Raw genomic sequence first — 16,984 nt, 5'->3', positions numbered from 1 at the left:
ACAGGGGTCACTGGATCTGAAAAGAAATAGAGTGCACCCCCCCACACGTACCCCAGGTCCCTTTCACGGGATGAATGGAATATAGTCGGCCAACTATCTCGGAGTGAAAGAGAACAGAAAACGACCAGAGTTAGCCGTGGCCACGCACATGTCCCATGGTGACTGCAGTGTCTTGCGTCAGCAGAAGCACACCACATTTGTCTTTTGTGACTGGCTGACCCAGTCAAGGTTCATCCGCATTGTAGCCAGTGTCGGAATCACCTTCCTTTGAAGACTGAACTGCATCCCACATCTTGGTCCGTTCACTCATGGGTGGACACCTGGATTGCATCTGCCTTTGGCCACTGTGAACAGTGTGCTGAGACCCTGGTGCACAAAGACTTCTTTGGGGTCCTGCTGTCAGTTTGGGGGCATATATACCCAACCTTCACCATATTTTAATAACTGACTGTATTTTTCTCTAGGCTACTTTTTACACAAGTTTGTAAAACTTGACTCATCCATTTAATTGAAATATAATTGAAGTACCCTTTTTTGTCATTGATAACCAGTGTCACCTCCAAATATGTTTTGTTCTAATATCTGTGTTTGGAGAAAGAGAGAGAGAGAGAGAGAGAGAAGGGCAGGCAGGGCAGTGGGACGAGTACCCCAGCTCTCCGGGGCCACACCTCCAGTTGGTTTTCTTTTCCTGGGTGGGGTCCTCGTGACACACAGACCTGTCCTCAGGTCTCGCTGATGCTGCCTGCATTTGGGTTCTTTATCAGCAATGACCGATTATAACCAAGTTCCTATCAAGGTTTGAAACCTGCAGACTTCACAGGAGCCTTCAGGCACCTTCTAGAATCTGTGCCTTGTGCCCCCAAGGCCCTGTCACCCCCGCACCTCCACCTTCAGTTTGGACAGCCTGCCCACTTCTCGTCGATGGAACAGACTTCAGTTTGGCCCCCTGACCCTCACCTGAACACCTGGCGCCCCCCACGGCCTCCACCAGTGTGAACCAGAGCGGCCTGGGCACGGGGCACTCACTGCTCTTCTGTCACCTCTGGCCACCCGCCACCACATCGCTTCCCACTCCGAAAGAGGACACTAAACCTTCACTCTCTCCAGCTCTCCGCATAACCCAGCTCCCATGAGACCACTTTCCACTCCGCTCTCTGGATGAAGTGATGCAGTCCCATGTTAGAGCCTGACCCCGGTCTTTTCCCTGCTTGCTAAGCCGGGCTTTGCTGTTTTTGCTTGGAGGATGCTATAAATACAGAAAAGTAAATTTCATCCGGCACATTTGATTTTTAAAGGTCCTATTCCGCCCCCGTGTGGTGACAGACCAGAATGCAAACCAGGGAACCCTGGATCCCTGCGCATTTCCCACTCTGGCTCAGGGCGGTCTGGAGGTTCCAGGAACCTGGTGTTGTTACAGGACAGCGGGACCACCCGTCCGCCTGCTCCGCAGAACTTTGGTTCTTGTAATGCATGGTAGAAGATCTTCATGGCTTCTTAATTCTTTTTTTTTAATACCATTATTCACTTTTTTTTTCTTTTTTTTACAGAGACAGAGAGTGTCAGAAGGCTAGATAGGGACAGACAGACAGGAACGGAGAGAAATGAGAAGCATCAATCATCAGTTTTTCGTTGCAACACCTTAGTTGTTCATTGACTGCTTTCCCATATGTGCCTTGACCACAGGCCTTCAGCAGACCGAGTAACCCTTTGCTTGAGCCAGCGACCTTGGGTCCAAGCTGGTGAGCTTTGCTCAAACCAGATGAGCCTGCACTCAAGCTGGCGACCTCAGGGTCTCAAACCTGGGTCCTCGGCATCCCAGTCCGACGCTCTATCTACTGCACCACTGCCTGGTCAGGCTGGCTTCTTAATTAAGACCAGGTACTATGTTATTACCAGCTTTATTCATTAATTTATTTCCTCGACAAATATTTAAGACCTTTTGTAATCCCCTCCAAGCATTTTAAGCAGATGCTTAGTAATAATAGCACCCCACCATGCGATGTGATTGTGCACAACACTTTGTCCTCACAAAGCCAAATAAACACGCCTTCCCTCCCAAAACGTGGCTGCTCTTTCCCATACAAAGAAACCCAACGGCATCTTGGATTTCTTCACTCCAACTTTTTCCCACAAAAAGGCTGGCACAAGCTGGGGCAAAAGCAGGCCATGAGGGCATTACCTTGATGAGGTGAAAACAATGCTGAGACGGTGTAATTTAGGGAAAGAATACCTAGAGTTGGAGACCAACACCCAAATGCCACCTCTCCAGGGACCAAGGCTACTGGGTTGTGTCCCCTACCTGCTCCAAATGTCAATCTGTCTGGCTTCCGGGGGCTGTCACCATCACACAGAGACAGAGTGAGGGGGACAATCCAACAGAGCAGAAAGACCTTGGAGGACACCGAGTGACCCACCTACCAGCTCAGCCTCACTAACGGCTCTTCCCGCGCCTGTTCCGCACCCGAGGTTAGACTGACGTCTAGTGCGTGGACCGCTAATCCCACGACAGGCCAGCTCCTTACTGCTTTACGGGCAGGAGGAAGCTCCACGTTGCTGAGGCCGCTGTCCCCGCGGTCTCCGCAAGGCCATGAAATAAAATACACACAGACCTCTTGAGTCTGAGGTTGGGGGAAAGCGAAGAAGCTGTCCCTGCGCGTCAGCAAGAGGACTGCAAACCACATGAAGACGGCAGCATCTGCGCCCCATCCTCGCTGGGGCTGAGGGCTGCGCTGGGCACCTTCAGTGCTGGTCCCAAACTCCACTCCTGTGGCCCCACACGACCTGTGCCTTCTGCACATCACGTGTGCACTAGATGTTTGTCTTTTAAAATTTTTAAATGTAATCCTTTTTTCTTAAATTAGCCCTATCCTGAGTAAAACAAATAACATCGTGGGCTTAATGTCTTAGTTCTCTTTGTTCTCGTACAGATTCAAACAGATATGTAACTGTATAGTGAGTAAAATAAGAAAATGCGTGTCCAGTGCTACCTAAAAGCCTCTCATGTACCAAAGGATTCAGAGTAGTGACTTTGGGAACAAACATTTGCCTTTGGAGTAGCACCTTGTATTGCAGACACCTCTCCCCTCCCATCGGCTGCTCCGGGTTCCCACTCACCACCAGACTTGTGCAGAGAAAACCACTGGTGGAATGTCTCCACCTGGTGGCTGTGACTCTCATTACACCAAGAAGCAGGCTTCTGCTACCGTCCTGGTGCAGGGCCTGCTTTTACAGGGACGCAAGTGTTTTGGAATTAGAGAGCAGGGATGGTTGCAAACTTTGTGACTGTACTAAAACCCCCTGAACTGTGCACTGTATTTTTTAATGTGTTTATTAAATCTGGGGACAGTAAAACAAGGAAGGGCTTAGGACAGAAGCAGCAGCAGGGGAGAGCTAGCTGGGGCTGCTAGAGCTCACTGGGAAGTCAGAGAACCTGCCTGGGGGGCAGGTTCAGGGGGTGAGCCTGGGAAGAGCTGCCACTACCCAGTGCTCCCTGGCTAAAAGTCTCATGGGGTCTCTTAGAGGTAAGAGATGCACACCTGTGGGGGAAGGCAAAGGGAAAGGCCCTTTCTAAATTTAAACTGTGCACTTCAAAGAAATTATTTACATTTATCCTTAATATCTCAATTTTTAAACAGGAACTACCATGAAATGACTCGGCATGAATAGCAAGAGAAAGCCTTGTTCATGCCTTCTTGGAGCAAGAGTGTCTGAAGCACAGTGAGGCTGCCTTTCCTTTCCTTTGTGTCGGGGACATGCGTTTTACACCCAGGGACCAGGCGTCTTAAAAACGGAAATTGATTCTCTCACGGTTCCTATTAAACACAATTGCTCCAGAATTCATTTATCCGATATTCTAAAAAGCTAGTTCTTTTTAAAGCCCCTTCTCCCTAAAAAGTGTTTCAATCACTGTTACACAGACCTGAATGTGCGGTGTTTGCCGTCACTCCTGTTGGCAGTGAATTCTGTGGGTGAAACCGTGATGTTTTCTTCAAAGGGAGACTGAGAAATCTCTGGGCTCGGAGGAAGCCATGTGTTCTCACAAGACACGGCAGTGGGCTTGTGACACACATACCCTTACAGTCATACTCCCCTCCAGAATACCAGTCCCAAGTGCCCTCATGTCCCTGGGCCACTGGCCCCAGACTCTCTCCATGGCTCGTGGGGATGGGTCACTGCGATTGCTCTGCAGAGATCTTTGTCTCTGAATGCATCAAAGAAAATAAAAGACAGTGTTAAATGTAACAAAGAGTGCAAGTGTATTTCACTGAAAACTACAAAACATTGCTGAGGGACATTATAAGTCCATAGAGACCAAGAGACGCTCCATGCTCATTGGTGGAGAAACAGTATTGTTTCTATGTCAAGTCTCCACAGCTTGCTCTGGATTCGATGCAATCACTAGCAAAATCCCAGTGTGTTTTTGTAGACATTGAGAACTGATCCTATTATTTATACGGAAATGAAGAAGACCTGTAACAGCCCAAACAATTTCAAAAGAGGATGAGATGGAGAACTTACACTATCAGAGTTCCAACTTCCTATGAAGCTACAGTGTAACCAAGATCATCTGGTGTTAGCAGGAGAGCAGCTCAAGATCAATGGAATAGAAGCCCAAAATTCTAGGACTGCTCATGGCTCCTATGATAAAATGTTACACAAAATAACATTTGTGTTGGTTTCAAAACAGAGTGGACAGACAAGCCATGACTCCAGTTAGCTCTCTGTTTCAGGCTGCACCCGGGAGTCAGCCAGGGACCTTCTCTCCCCAGTAGCTGTAAAAAGTGGCAGCCGTGAGCTGAGAGGCAGATTGAAAGGTAATTTATACATTAATTACACATGAATTTAAACAGGTAGATTATCTCCCCTCCCCTGTTTAAAATGTTTTTATTATAAAAGTCTTCAAACATATGTAACACAGCGAAAACCCTGCTGTGCCTATTGATGACTCCAATTATAAGGAAGAATTCAGCTTGTTTCAGCCAAACCCATTGTCCCTTGATCCAGATTATTTAGGAATAAGTCCCAGTTACCATATTATTTCACCTGTAAATACTTCAGCATACAAATCTAAGTGATAAGGATTCTTTTTAAACCAATTTTCAAAGGAAACATCAGTAACTCCCCAGGAATTTTTTTTTAAATAAAGCAGACTGTCTGCTTTCAGCCTATTGAGCCTGGGTTCTCTTCTAAAAGCCTTTACACTCATCTGTTGATGTGCAATTAAATGGGTCCTGTGCTCTTTTTCCCATACACACACACACACACACACACACACACGCACACGCTTTTTCAGCTGCAAAGCACACTTTACAGTGTGCAGTGAGTGATCAATGCCTGTTGCCATCGCTACCCCAGAGCAACTCTGTTGCATAAAATCAATGTGTCTGGTTCCATTAACTTGTTCACTCCCATGTTAGGTATTCAGTGCAACCTTTCCCAAAAAGACACTCCCCTCACTCACTGTCACTTGCTCCGTCCCCCAGTGTCTCCAGGGACTTGCTCCGCTGGCCCTACTCTCCCACCTGGGCTGATGACACTACATGCCCAGGAAACTCAGGTGTAGCAGAGGCCTAGGGCACTCCATCGTGCCTCTCCCCAGTGCATGCCCGCTGTCCCCCTTCTTGGTCAGTGTGTCTCCTTCCTGGAGCCACGTCGGACTCCTTACTAACCTGCCCAAGTGATAACACCCAGCAGCCGTAACTCAGAAGCCCTCCTTGCAACCCCTGCTATCCAATGAGATGACCTCCAGGCGCTCAGACCTCAGCTGCCAGCACTTTCTGAGGAGCAGAAACACTCACGCATCTCCTTACACACTTTTTGTGACACCCATTGCCCACAGGTGGCTCTCGAACCTGCCACACATGAGAACAACCCGGAAGGCAGAACTCCTGATGCTCAGGTCCCAGCCCAAACTAATTAAGTCAGGATTTTGCAGGATCAGTTCATGTTCAGTCCTGTTTCAAACATCCTGTTCCTGATGCAGAGGACCCTGTAGAGGGAACCCCCAGAACCTCAGTCTTGATGGTCCTCGTGCCCAGAACACCATTTCCTCTCCTCCTCATGTGAAAAGCCCACACATTGTCTTCTTCCTCCAGGTGGGATGCAGAGGGGGAGCTTGTGAAACAGGTTCCTGTGTATACCGAGCTTTAGGAGACAGCAGCGAGGTCCAGAGACTAAGGGGGCTGGAAGAGTGGAAATCCCAGAAAGGGGAGAGCTGGTTTGACGGCTGTGGACAGAGTCCAAGCCTGAGTGCAACAAAGATGCAGAGACTGGCCGGAGTGAAGACCAGTCATCCATGTAGGCTGTGACAGGCTGGAGACAAGAGAGCCCCGAGAATGGAGCTGGTTTTCCTCACAGGGCATTAGCTTAGAGCTAGGGAATCCTGCAGGGCTCGGTGCTGTGCCCGAGTTTATAGCGTGAAATCTGCATTGCTGCACCTGAGAACCTGGCTCTGAGGAGCTTCCAGAGAAGACTCGCAGGACAAGGAGGCAGAAGGGGGGCTAGGACACAAGTGGGGAGTAAAAGGTGTGGAGGGAGAACCCTCTCTGAAAGACCAGAGTCTGTGAGGCTTTTTTTTCTTCTGAAGTGAGAAGCAGGGAATCAAAGACAGACTCCCACATGAGCCCTACCGGCATCCACCAGGCATGCCCACCAGGGGGCGATGCTCTTGCTCCCTTGCAACTAGAGCCATTCTAGCATCTGAGGCAGAGGCCACCAATCCATCCTCAGTTCCAACCCCCCCCCCCCCACCAACTTTGCTCCAATGGAGCCTTGGTTGCGGGAGCAGAAGAGAAAGGAGAGGAGGAAGGGTGGAGAAGCAGATGGGTGCTCCTCCGGTGCGTGAGGCTTTTTGTAACAGTGAGATTAGTCCTAACTCTACTTTGCAGTTCTACTCCTGTTTTCTACTTCAATTTCTGTAATTTTTTTCTTCTAGGAATTAATTTCATCTATCTTTGTGAGGTTTTTTCTAAAGCCCAGGGGACATTATGTGCAGTCATTTAGCTTATATTTGATGTGTTTTTATGCTGAATTCATGAGAAAATAGGGCTACATACAGCCTTTCTTTTCTTTCTTTCTTTTTTTTTTTTTTTTGTATTTTTCTGAAGTTGGAAACAGGGAGGCAGTCAGACAGACTCCTGCATGCGCCTGACCGGGATCCATCCGGCATGCCCACCAGGGGGCGATGCTCTGTCCATCTGGGGCATTGCTCTGTTGCAACCAGAGCCATTCTAGCGCCTGAGGCAGAGGCCATAGAGCCATCCAGCGCCTGGGCCAACTTTGCTCCAATGGAGCCTTGGCTGCGGGAGGGGAAGAGAGAGACAGAGAGGAAGGAGAGGGGGAGGGGTGGAGAAGCAGATGGGCACTTCTCCTGTGTGCCCTGGCCGGGAATCGAACCCGGGACTCCTGCACGCCAGGCCGACGCTCTACCACTGAGCCAACCGGCCAGGGCTCTTTTCTTTTTTGAGAAGGAGAGACATCGATCTGTTGTTCCACTTATTTATACACTCATTGCTTGATTACTGTATGTGCCCTGACCAGGGATCAAACCTGCAACCTTGGCATATCTGGACCACACTCAAACTAACTGAGCCCTTGGCCAGGGCTTCACCTAACTTATTAAACTTCATGGACATACAGCTGTTCATTCCTGTGAGGTCAGCAGTACTATTTTCTCCTTCATTTCTAATTTTAGTAATTCCTTTTCTCTCTTTCTTAAGTCAATCCATCTAATTTTGTCAATTCAGAGAATCAACTTCTGGTTTCACAGATTTCCTCTACTGTTTTTCTATTTACAGCTAGTGCTTGACTTATGGCCATGATTGGTTCTGACAGACCAGTCGTAACACGATTTGGTTGTAAGTTGAGTAGGCTATATGTACAGTACTGTGAAATGATGTTATAAAAATCTTTAAGTCATATTTTGTCATAATTTTCTTTCATTGTTATATATCATAATTTTATTTGTTCATTTTATGCCATTTGTATCATCTCTACACCATTTTGTTTCTTATTTTTACATTCATCAGGTTTAAGTAAAACACTGCATTACCAGTTACTGGTAATGCAGTGTTTTACTTAAACCTGACGAATGTAAAATTTTAATATTTGCAAAGACAATTTCCTCTTGGTAGACATCTTGGGAGGGGTTTGATGAAAAATATCCAAGACACAAAACAAATTGCTGTACCGAGTCTGGGATAACAGTTGAAATGGTGCACGCGGAGATGGTAGTGCTGCCGGAAGTTGGTCCGCACTGTTGTATGCCCAGCTGGGCAATGCTTGCGCTGCCAGACACGAGCAGTGGTGGCTAGCGATTGTGGTCGTAAAGTTGAATGGTTTTAAGTTGCATAGGTCATAAATTGATCAATATTTGTAATTTATTTCTGCTCTAATAATTCTTTCTTGCCTGTTCACTTTGGGTTTCATTTGCTTCTCTTCTGATTTCTTGTGGTCAAAGGCTAGATTGACTTATTTCTTCCTCTTTACACAAATATTTTAGCGGTATGTTCTAAGCGCTGCATTAGCTGCAGCGCACAAGTGTTAGTCTATTTGTTCTTCCTTTCACTCACATGCCCTTACTGCGACTTCTTTGATACACTGGCTAAATAGCATTGTTTAATGTCCAACCATCTGTGAATTTCCCAGGTTGATTTATAATTTAACTTCGTGGTGGACAGAGAGTAAGTTCTATGAGATTCACTTTTTCAAATTTTTTATTTGACTTTAAAGAGAGAGACATCCGTTGTTTCACTTATAGATTCATTCATTGGCTGATTCTCACGAACGCCCTGATTGGGAATCAACCCGCAAACGTGGCGCGACCGCGGAAGCTCTAAGCTCCCCTAGGGTTCAAACTGCGAACAGTTTCTGGTTCCCTAGCTAGGGGCGCGCCAGCCCCGCAGCTCACACATCCCAGTGTCCCAGACCAGGTCCGCGCGGCGGGGATCCAGTCGCCACTGCGACCCACGCCTTTCAAGGTCACCACTACAATTTGCAATATCGCTCAGTAGTAGGAACCCGCGACCACACGCAGACCTCACCACGCGGGCACGTGGGCCGGCGGCTCGGACAACACCCCAAACACGCGACCCAGGGAAATGTTAAACGCCCACCGCCCTCTGACTCCGGGGCACTCACCAGCTTGGCGAGTCCGCGGCTCAACAGCCCGCGTTGCATGCCGGGACTCGTAGTTCTCAGGCCGTCCGCCTAAGCGCGAGAGGGGTCGGTAGGCCGGCGGTACGTGTTGCATGCCGGGATTTGTAGTTCTCAGGCCGCCCGCCTTTTGAGAGAGAGAGAGAGAGAGAGAGAGAGAGAGAGGGGTCGGTAGGCTGGCAGCCCGCGTTGCACGCCGGGACTCGCAGCGCCTGATAAGGATTCGCGGTAAGGCGGCGCGCGGTGCATGCCGGGGCTCATGGTTTAAAAACACTCTCCATTCCCCGCCCCGCCCGGGCCTCAGCGCGTAGAAGGAGCTGCGGGGCCGCGGCGCGCGCTGCATGCCGGACTGGTGCTCACAGAGTAAATCGAACGCAGCAATACTGTCCCCACCGGGCCGCGCTCCACGGATTTGGTCCTGGGATGTCTCGGATACCAGTGGCTGGTGCCGCGCCTCCCGGGCCCCGCGTGGGCTTGTGTTTACACGCGTGCCCCCTCGGAGCACGCACGTGGCGTAACGTGACGTCACACGCCGTCCCGGAAGTAGCGCGGACCCCGGCGGCGGGTGGAAGCCGGTGCTGAAGTGGGAATCGCAGCGCTGGCACTGTCGCCGCCTGTGCCGGGGTCTCCAGCCCGCCCGTCCGCGATGGGCCCTGGGCCCTGAGCGCCCGCCCGCCCGCATCTTTGCAGCGACCCCTCCGGTCGCGATGGAGGCGCCACTCGTCGACCGCGTTTCCGCCGAGGGCACCCCGCCGGCGGCCGTGGCGGAGGTGCGCTGCCCGGGCCCCGGACCGCTACGGCTGCTCGAGTGGAAGGTGGCGGCGGGTGCGACCGTGCGCATCGGCTCGGTGCTGGCCGTGTGCGAGGCCGCCGCCGGGCCCGCCCCTGCCCGCGCCGGCTCCGGGGGCTGCGTGCGCCCCGAGCGCAGGCTGAGGTCGGAGCGCGCCGGCGTGGTGCGGGAGCTGTGCGCACAGCCGGGCCAGGTGGTGGCTCCCGGGTGAGTGGGTCCCGGGGAGGGCGAGCGGGCGGGGGTCCTGGGCTGGGCTCTGGGCAGGAGCGGGTCTAGGGGCTCCCCCACCCCGCTGCGCATCCGAGCCCCTTTCTAAGGCTGTACTGCAGTCACTACTTGTGAGTTTTCTTAGAAATCGATTGTTCTTCTTCTGTCAGAGGTGCCTGTCCCTAAGACATCGCACTTGTAAGTTAGGAAAACTCGAGGCGACAGCGAATACAGGACGTATCAGCGTGCTCCGCGCTTGTCATCGCGCTTTGAACTGCTGGGGGTGTAACCCTCGGATTCTCGTAAACGTGGTGAGACGCGGTTGTAAAACCCGGTGTGTTCCTGGAGTATGATTACTCCAGGAAGGGGTGCAGCTGGGAGCAAGTGGTAGTGTAGTACGTCCTCTTAGGATTGGCTCAGTTGCTGGTGCTTCCTTTTAACCTCATATATAAACATACTGTTTTTTTCTCTTGAGACGTGAGGACCTGTCAGTGTATATACATCGTGTGCTCTTGAGATTGGTTCGAAGTGTGCACGTTGTGGTTTTCATTGTCAGGAACAGAAAGGTGGAGTCCGTGAGTATCCCCACCTCCTGCTAGAGTGGTTGGTGTACAGCTTCCCTCTGTGGGGCCAGTGTATCCCAGCACTCAGCTTCTGTTCAGTCCTGCCTTCCTCTAGTGATGTTGCTCCCTCTGGTCTCCTCCCCTAACCCTGTGGCTTGCACTGACCCTCAACTGCTGAGCTCACCCTTGTCGAGAGCTGAGGACCAGGATAGAATGGGATGAGCCCATCCTTTATCCTGTCCCTGAGAGCCTCATCCTACGTCCACTCTCCCTACTCATCCTTTGGAGATGGGGCTGGGGTCCTCGGCCTTCAGCTCAGGCACCCACACCTACCTGCTCAATGCAGGTGGGTGAGGTGGATGCTGCCTCAGGACAGCACCGTCTCCTGGAGCTGGCTGCCTGACTTCCTTTAGAGGGAGGTCCTCATTGTTGTCTGTGTGACATACTGTTGTGTGTTGTCATCACTACTTTGAAGTCAGATCTCACCTGACCTTCGCTTGGGCCCTAATGAGCCTGTAAACCTGCCAGTCTTGATGGGAGGTGAAGCATAATGCTGGTGTGTTACTGTGTAGAATGCCCCCGAGGTGAAGAGCCGGTCTCAGTACAGTTCTGTTTCTCTGTATAAAGAAGGCTGCCGGGGCCCAGGCAGGTCAGTGACTGGTCACCGCTAGTTACTGAGAAACTCCATGTGCTGTGTGCTTTGATGACATTCGCTGGTTGAGAATCAGTGGTCCAGTGCATTACCCTCACCAATCAGCCAAGCAAGTAATCTGATGACAAGTTCTCAGCAGTGAGTTGTTCCTTTGTGTTTGTGTTATTTGAGATCTTGGGTATCACTGCATCGGTTCATCACGGGCTCTTTGAGAATCTGGTAGCTGTACTGTTTTTCCTGGGATGCAGGAGTGAGTGAGTACATGGACAGCACCAGTGCAGAGCCAGGCTCACCCAGCTGAGTAGTCCTTGTTGCCTTTGTCACCGCTGTTCGCATCAGCGGTCATTCTTAGCAATGAACAGTTCTAAGAACTGAGGAATACTGGCTTTCTACTGTACAAACCATTGATTTATGAATGAGGACTCATGGGTTCTTGTTTTATTCAGTGGGTTATATTAGTGTAACTTGTCTTGGTGCCCAAATTATCCCAAATTTGGACAGTGGGAGTCCCTTCAAGGGGTTGACAAGGCCCTGTCAGTCAAAGCAGGGCCCAGCTTCCTAACACAAGTAGTACTTGAGCCCCAGCTGTCCCGGCCTAGCCCTGGAATCAGCCATCTTCCAAGAAGCCCTGCTTCCTTCTGGTGGAGAATGGCATTTAGAAACCAGGATCTGGGTGCCGACTACCCTTGATTTCCCAGGATGCCCGCTAGTTGGACACTCAGTGCTTAGGGAGGCTGGGCTCACCCAGCCCAGCCTCATATAGTGAGTGCCCGCTCTGCCGGCAGAGTCTGGGACACCAGCCCCAACACTTTGCCCTTGCTGGTACGCTTGTACCTCTGACCTCCCTGTCAGAGCAGATGTGGAAGCTGACAAAGACCAAATTCAGGAGAGTTTGGTACTTGTTCTTGGGGGAAAAGCACAATATATCCCTGGGCCTTGTATGTGTATTCGTGAGTAGGGGAGCCACACGTCTGAGTCTTTTGTGACAGTCCTATGCCGTCATGGAAGGACTTGGGCAGTGCCATCTGTGTGTGCCCATGCTGCCTAGTCTGACTCTGAGCCTCAGGCTCCCCCTGCTGTTTTCCCAGAGCAGCAGGAGCTCCTGAGACTGCTGGACAGCTGCGGGCATGCAGACCTCCGGCAGGGGTGGCCGGGCCACCTGCAGCAACCTCCGCCTCATCTTCAGCCAGGACGTCTGTGTCTCTGAACATTTAGCCCTCCCCCCTTAGCCCAGTGGTGGTGCTGTCAGCACGTGTGCTACTTTGTTTGTGAAGCAGGAGGTTTCTGAAAGGGCTCCACATCTGGGGGCACTTTGCTGGGTTGCAACATGCTGTTTTCTGATTCGGGAGGCTCTGAGGACAGGGAACAAACGGTGTGTGTTTTGCATTTGATGATTTGCACACCAGTTCCCCCCCGCCCCCTATCCTTCCTGCTTGGTAACCACGTGCCCTGTGCTGGGGTCCTGGTCTTTAAGAACCCAGGCCCTGGAGGGAAACATGGTGCAGACTGAGCGAGCATGGGGGGCAGTGCCTGTCGTCCCAGCTTGGCACTGCTTGGGTGAGTTCAGGTTGGAAATCTTGAGCTTAATAAATGCAAAAACATCTCACTTAATACTTGTGTATATGGAGTTTTGAATAAAGTGCTGTATTCAAGTGTAAAGGTCACACATCAAGGAAAATAGACGTTGAGTGTTTTAAATGAAGCTGTTTCATGGGATTGGCTCGCCAGCTTGAGCATGAGATCATACACTTGATCCCATGGTCGCTGGCTTGGCTGGAGCCGCCACTCCCATCAAGGAATGTATGAAACACACCAACTGTGTCTTCAGGTTAATATTTTTAGGGGCGATTGATGAAATAAATCCTCATGCATTTTTGAGAATTCCTGAAGATATATCCTCCAACTCACAAAAATTAGGGAATATTTCAAAATAAATATGAAGCAATAAAATATCCCCTGATATTTGTGAGCATTTCAGTTTAAAAATAAGTGAAGTGAGTGAGTGTGAACTTGGGTGCCCTTCCATCATTGGTGTGTGGCCTGTGTGTTCCAGGGGGTAGTAGGTCGCAGGACCTGTGGTGAAGTGTAAGCAGCACGGGCACTTCTAAACCTGGCAGACACGTGAATGAACCCATTGACTCTGTTTCTCAACCTCCACCAGCGTTCCAAGGAGTGAACTGAGAGATATGACCAGGTTCAGGGGGCCCACAAGCTTCCTTCAAAAGACCTATTGGCCAGCGATGGACATGCACCTTTGACTTTTGGGAAAGGCTGCAGGTCCCCTTGCTTTAAGTTGGACAAGGGAGGGTCCCCAGTGGGGATGGAACCTGAATTGGGGAGCACTTAAAGGGAGTCTAGGAAGTGGGTGGGACCCCATGGACAGGCAGGGTGTCCACAGGCTTACCGGTAGGGCTGGGTGAGGTGGTGAGACTAGAGAAGTGGGTGCAGGGGCTCCTGTGGGGGAGGCTGAGCCTGAGTAACTGGAAGAAGGGGTGCCCACGTCAGGACTGGGTTTGGGGGTGTGGGGGTGCTGCAGAGCCAGAGGGGGGAGAAGGAGAGCTGGGCCAGAGTTCCAAGTCTGGACCCAGATGCCAGCCCTGGAAACCAGAGCACGAGACCCAGTGGTGAGAGCTGAAGCAGTGCAGGGTGCCCTCAGGAGTGGATGGCAAGCCAGGGACAGGCGAGAGCCTGGGACAGGAGGCATTGACCACGCTCCTAGGGGAGGTCACTGTGAGGAGCTGTGAGGTCCAGTGTAGGGCTATCTGTCCTGCCCCTCTTGTTGAATAAGATGGGAATTTATGGCAGATTTTCCGCAGAGGAAGAGGGCTCCCCAGGAAAAGGGATGAACTGACGGGTCAAAGGCTGCAGGTGCACCAGGGACACTGAGGCCCTGGCCCTAGGCCCCACCCAGGACCCCGCGGTCCCGGTTGGTTGTGAATATAAAGTCACAGACACTGGAACTAATGTGATGGTTCCACCGGAAACGTATATGCAGTGCCGCCTTTCTGCTGAGAACCAGGAGGCAGCCCTGCACTACTTGTTGGTGTTAGTGTTTCTTGTTACAGTTACCAAGTTTGTTTTTGTGAATTATTTATCAGAAATGTAAGAGGAGTTGTGACAGAGTTCACGTTGTCATATGTGATTTGTTGTGTTTTCTGTGAGAGAGACCAGCAGGTGAATCGGCCTTTGGGGGATGGTGAGAAACCTGAGTCCCGGGGCCTCCCTCCTGACTTCTGCACTTCATTCTGGTTTCCAGGGTGGTTCTGGTGCGTGTGGAAGGATGCAGCCACCCAGTCGTCATGAAAGGTTTGTGCGCTGAATGCGGCCAAGACCTGACCCAGTAAGTACCGAGCAGGTGTGGCCACAGCACCAGCACCATGGGTAGGGGTGAAAGGTCGAGGACACAGGTGGGGGGTGGGGAACGCAATGGCAGCTGCAGGCGCCCTTCCCAGCACCTCGCACAGACGAGGGTCGTCTCACCTGGTCACCGATGTGGAGGGAAGCGCAGGTGGGTTGATGCATTTGACTCAGCTGAGCGGACTGCACCTCCCTCCTGTCAGCGCCGCATCCTGGAGGGCCCCCGGGCCGTGCTGAACCCACGTGTGTGAGGGCGCTGTGCCAGCTGTTCCCACGCAGAGGTGTGTCAGCACAGGGTCACCAGTGTCCTGTGCTCTATGTGCCGGCGGCACGCTGACCGGAGCAGATGAGGTGCTTCTGCTGGCAGCTGGAGAGCCTCACAGCCTCTCTTCCACAGGCTGCAGAGCAAGAATGGGAGGCAGCAGGTGCCGCTGTCCACGGCCACTGTGTCGATGGTGCACAGTGTCCCGGAGCTGATGGTGAGCTCCGAGGTGAGTGCCATGTGGCCCTGGTGCAGGTAGAGGGTGGCCAGAGTCACCTTGTTCCTGAGGCAACCCCTGGGAGGCCAACTTGGGTTGCACTTGTCTCTTTCCCATGAAAGTCCGCCTGGGAGGACTGGCTCCCTGCTCCCTGGGGCTGCAGCTCTGATCCCTGGTGCCGGGTCCTGGCCGGGAGGGATGAGTCACATGAACAGGGGCTCGGTGAGCTGTGCTGTGAGCAGTGGTTCTGGTTGGGGGGCTGGGGCTGGAGCCCGTGAGCAGCTGAGCCGTGTGGGGTGGGGGACATCGGCGGTGCTGGCAGAGCAGATGTGGGCACGAGGACCGTGCAGAGCTGCAGGGCTGGGGGCTGGGGGCAGTGCAAGTGAGTGTCAGCAAGCCCTGCTGCCCAGGGGGAGGCGTCTGCGCAGACAGAAAGCATGGTTCTACCTCCCCTGTTCTTTCACACGTCCCCAGAGTCCCAGGGCCCTGACATGTCCCACTCGTGGTCAGGGTCTGATGGGGTGGGTGAGCGTCACCAGGACAGAGCAGGCACAGATCTGGGCTGAGGTTTATAGAAGCTCCAGTGTAAAGTGCTTTCAGAGCTGCAAGTCCTTGTGAGTGGGTGAAACATTGTTACAGTTGTTAGGTGTATGTTTTTAAGTGATAGATAGCTGTATTTTGTGAGAAATACCAAACTTCAGAGACAGGATTCTGGTGTTTCTGAGTTCCTGGGCTTTCAACAGGTGTAAGTACGTGTGCGTGAGACACATCTAGGGGGTTGGGGGCAATGGAGAAGGGTGGGCCCCTGTTGTTCCGCCATCAGAGTCACTGTCGGCCGAACCTGCTGGGAGCAGACTTGAGTTCTGTGTGACCTGAGGAGGCTGGCATGAGTCGGGGACTGGGTGTCACCTGCAGGAGGAACAGTGAGATGCAGGCCCTGCGGTCTTTGTCACGTGCCACATCAGTCCCCTCCCCCAGCTGAGGGAGGTCGACCAGGCCTTCCAGGAGCAGCATCTGCACTGGCCGCCAGGGCAACGCTTGGGCCGTGCCATCTCTAGGATCCACCTGGGTCTTTTCCTAGGTGAAGCCCAGCCCCAGGCACCTGAGATGCATCCACACACATGCTGCCCTGCCTGGCGTCCCAGTGGTCCCCATCCCCCATCCCGTCCCGCTTCCCCATTGGCTCTGCAGCCCCTGGGCGTCCATCTGACTTCTCACAGGAACCACTTTCCTTTACCTCCTTGGTCACTGGTTTACACACCTGGTGACACGTAGAGGTGGGCATAGGGCGGAGGTCACACAGCAGGCTCCAGGCAGTGGGGGCAGCCCTGGGCCCACATGGAACACAGTGTGTCCACTGGTGGGCGGGAGGAACGCTCAGCTTCAATTGTTCTTTTCAATAAAATTGAATTTTATTCTGGACCCAGGTGTGCTCACATGGTCACTTGTCTTTTTTGTTCTGACCGCAGCAAGCCGAGCAGCTGGGGAGGGAAGACCAGCAGCGCCTGCATCGGAACAGGAAGCTGGTGCTCATGGTCGACCTGGACCAGACTCTGATCCACACCACTGAGCAGCACTGCCCGCAGATGTCAAATAAAGTGAGCGCACTGGCAGCCCGCGGGGTCTCCTGCATAGTCCTCGCAGGGGACACCGTGGGTGGACTCCCAGCTCCTCCTCATCTGAGCCATTGCATTTCAGGCTCACATGTGGTTGTGTCAGTTCTGGGGCTGATGGCTCACAGACCTGCAAGGCCCAGGGCGCAGCCAGAGCAGAGGTGGCAGAG

The 16,984-nt window shown here is 52.2% G+C and overlaps 1 protein-coding gene across 3 annotated transcripts in view; it reads left to right on the top strand.

The window, feature by feature from the left end:
• Positions 1–9,459: 9,459 nt before the first annotated feature.
• Positions 9,460–16,984, top strand: part of CTDP1 (CTD phosphatase subunit 1) — a 32,570-nt gene continuing 25,045 nt past the window's right edge. For 2 of the 3 annotated variants that reach the window (XM_066352693.1, XM_066352694.1), the window contains exons 1-4: positions 9,460–10,150; positions 14,622–14,705; positions 15,120–15,213; positions 16,671–16,799. In XM_066352693.1, the coding sequence (XP_066208790.1) occupies positions 9,861–10,150; positions 14,622–14,705; positions 15,120–15,213; positions 16,671–16,799 (597 nt within the window). In that variant the 5' untranslated portion in view covers positions 9,460–9,860. The remainder of the gene's footprint in view (positions 10,151–14,621; positions 14,706–15,119; positions 15,214–16,670; positions 16,800–16,984) is intronic. The other variant, XM_066352691.1, reaches the window with a different exon arrangement.

Source organism: Saccopteryx leptura, chromosome 11, assembly GCF_036850995.1.
Source record: "Saccopteryx leptura isolate mSacLep1 chromosome 11, mSacLep1_pri_phased_curated, whole genome shotgun sequence".
NCBI lineage: Eukaryota > Metazoa > Chordata > Mammalia > Chiroptera > Emballonuridae > Saccopteryx > Saccopteryx leptura.
Note: the sequence above shows the minus strand (reverse complement) of the source record. Positions and strands in the feature narration are given on the sequence as shown.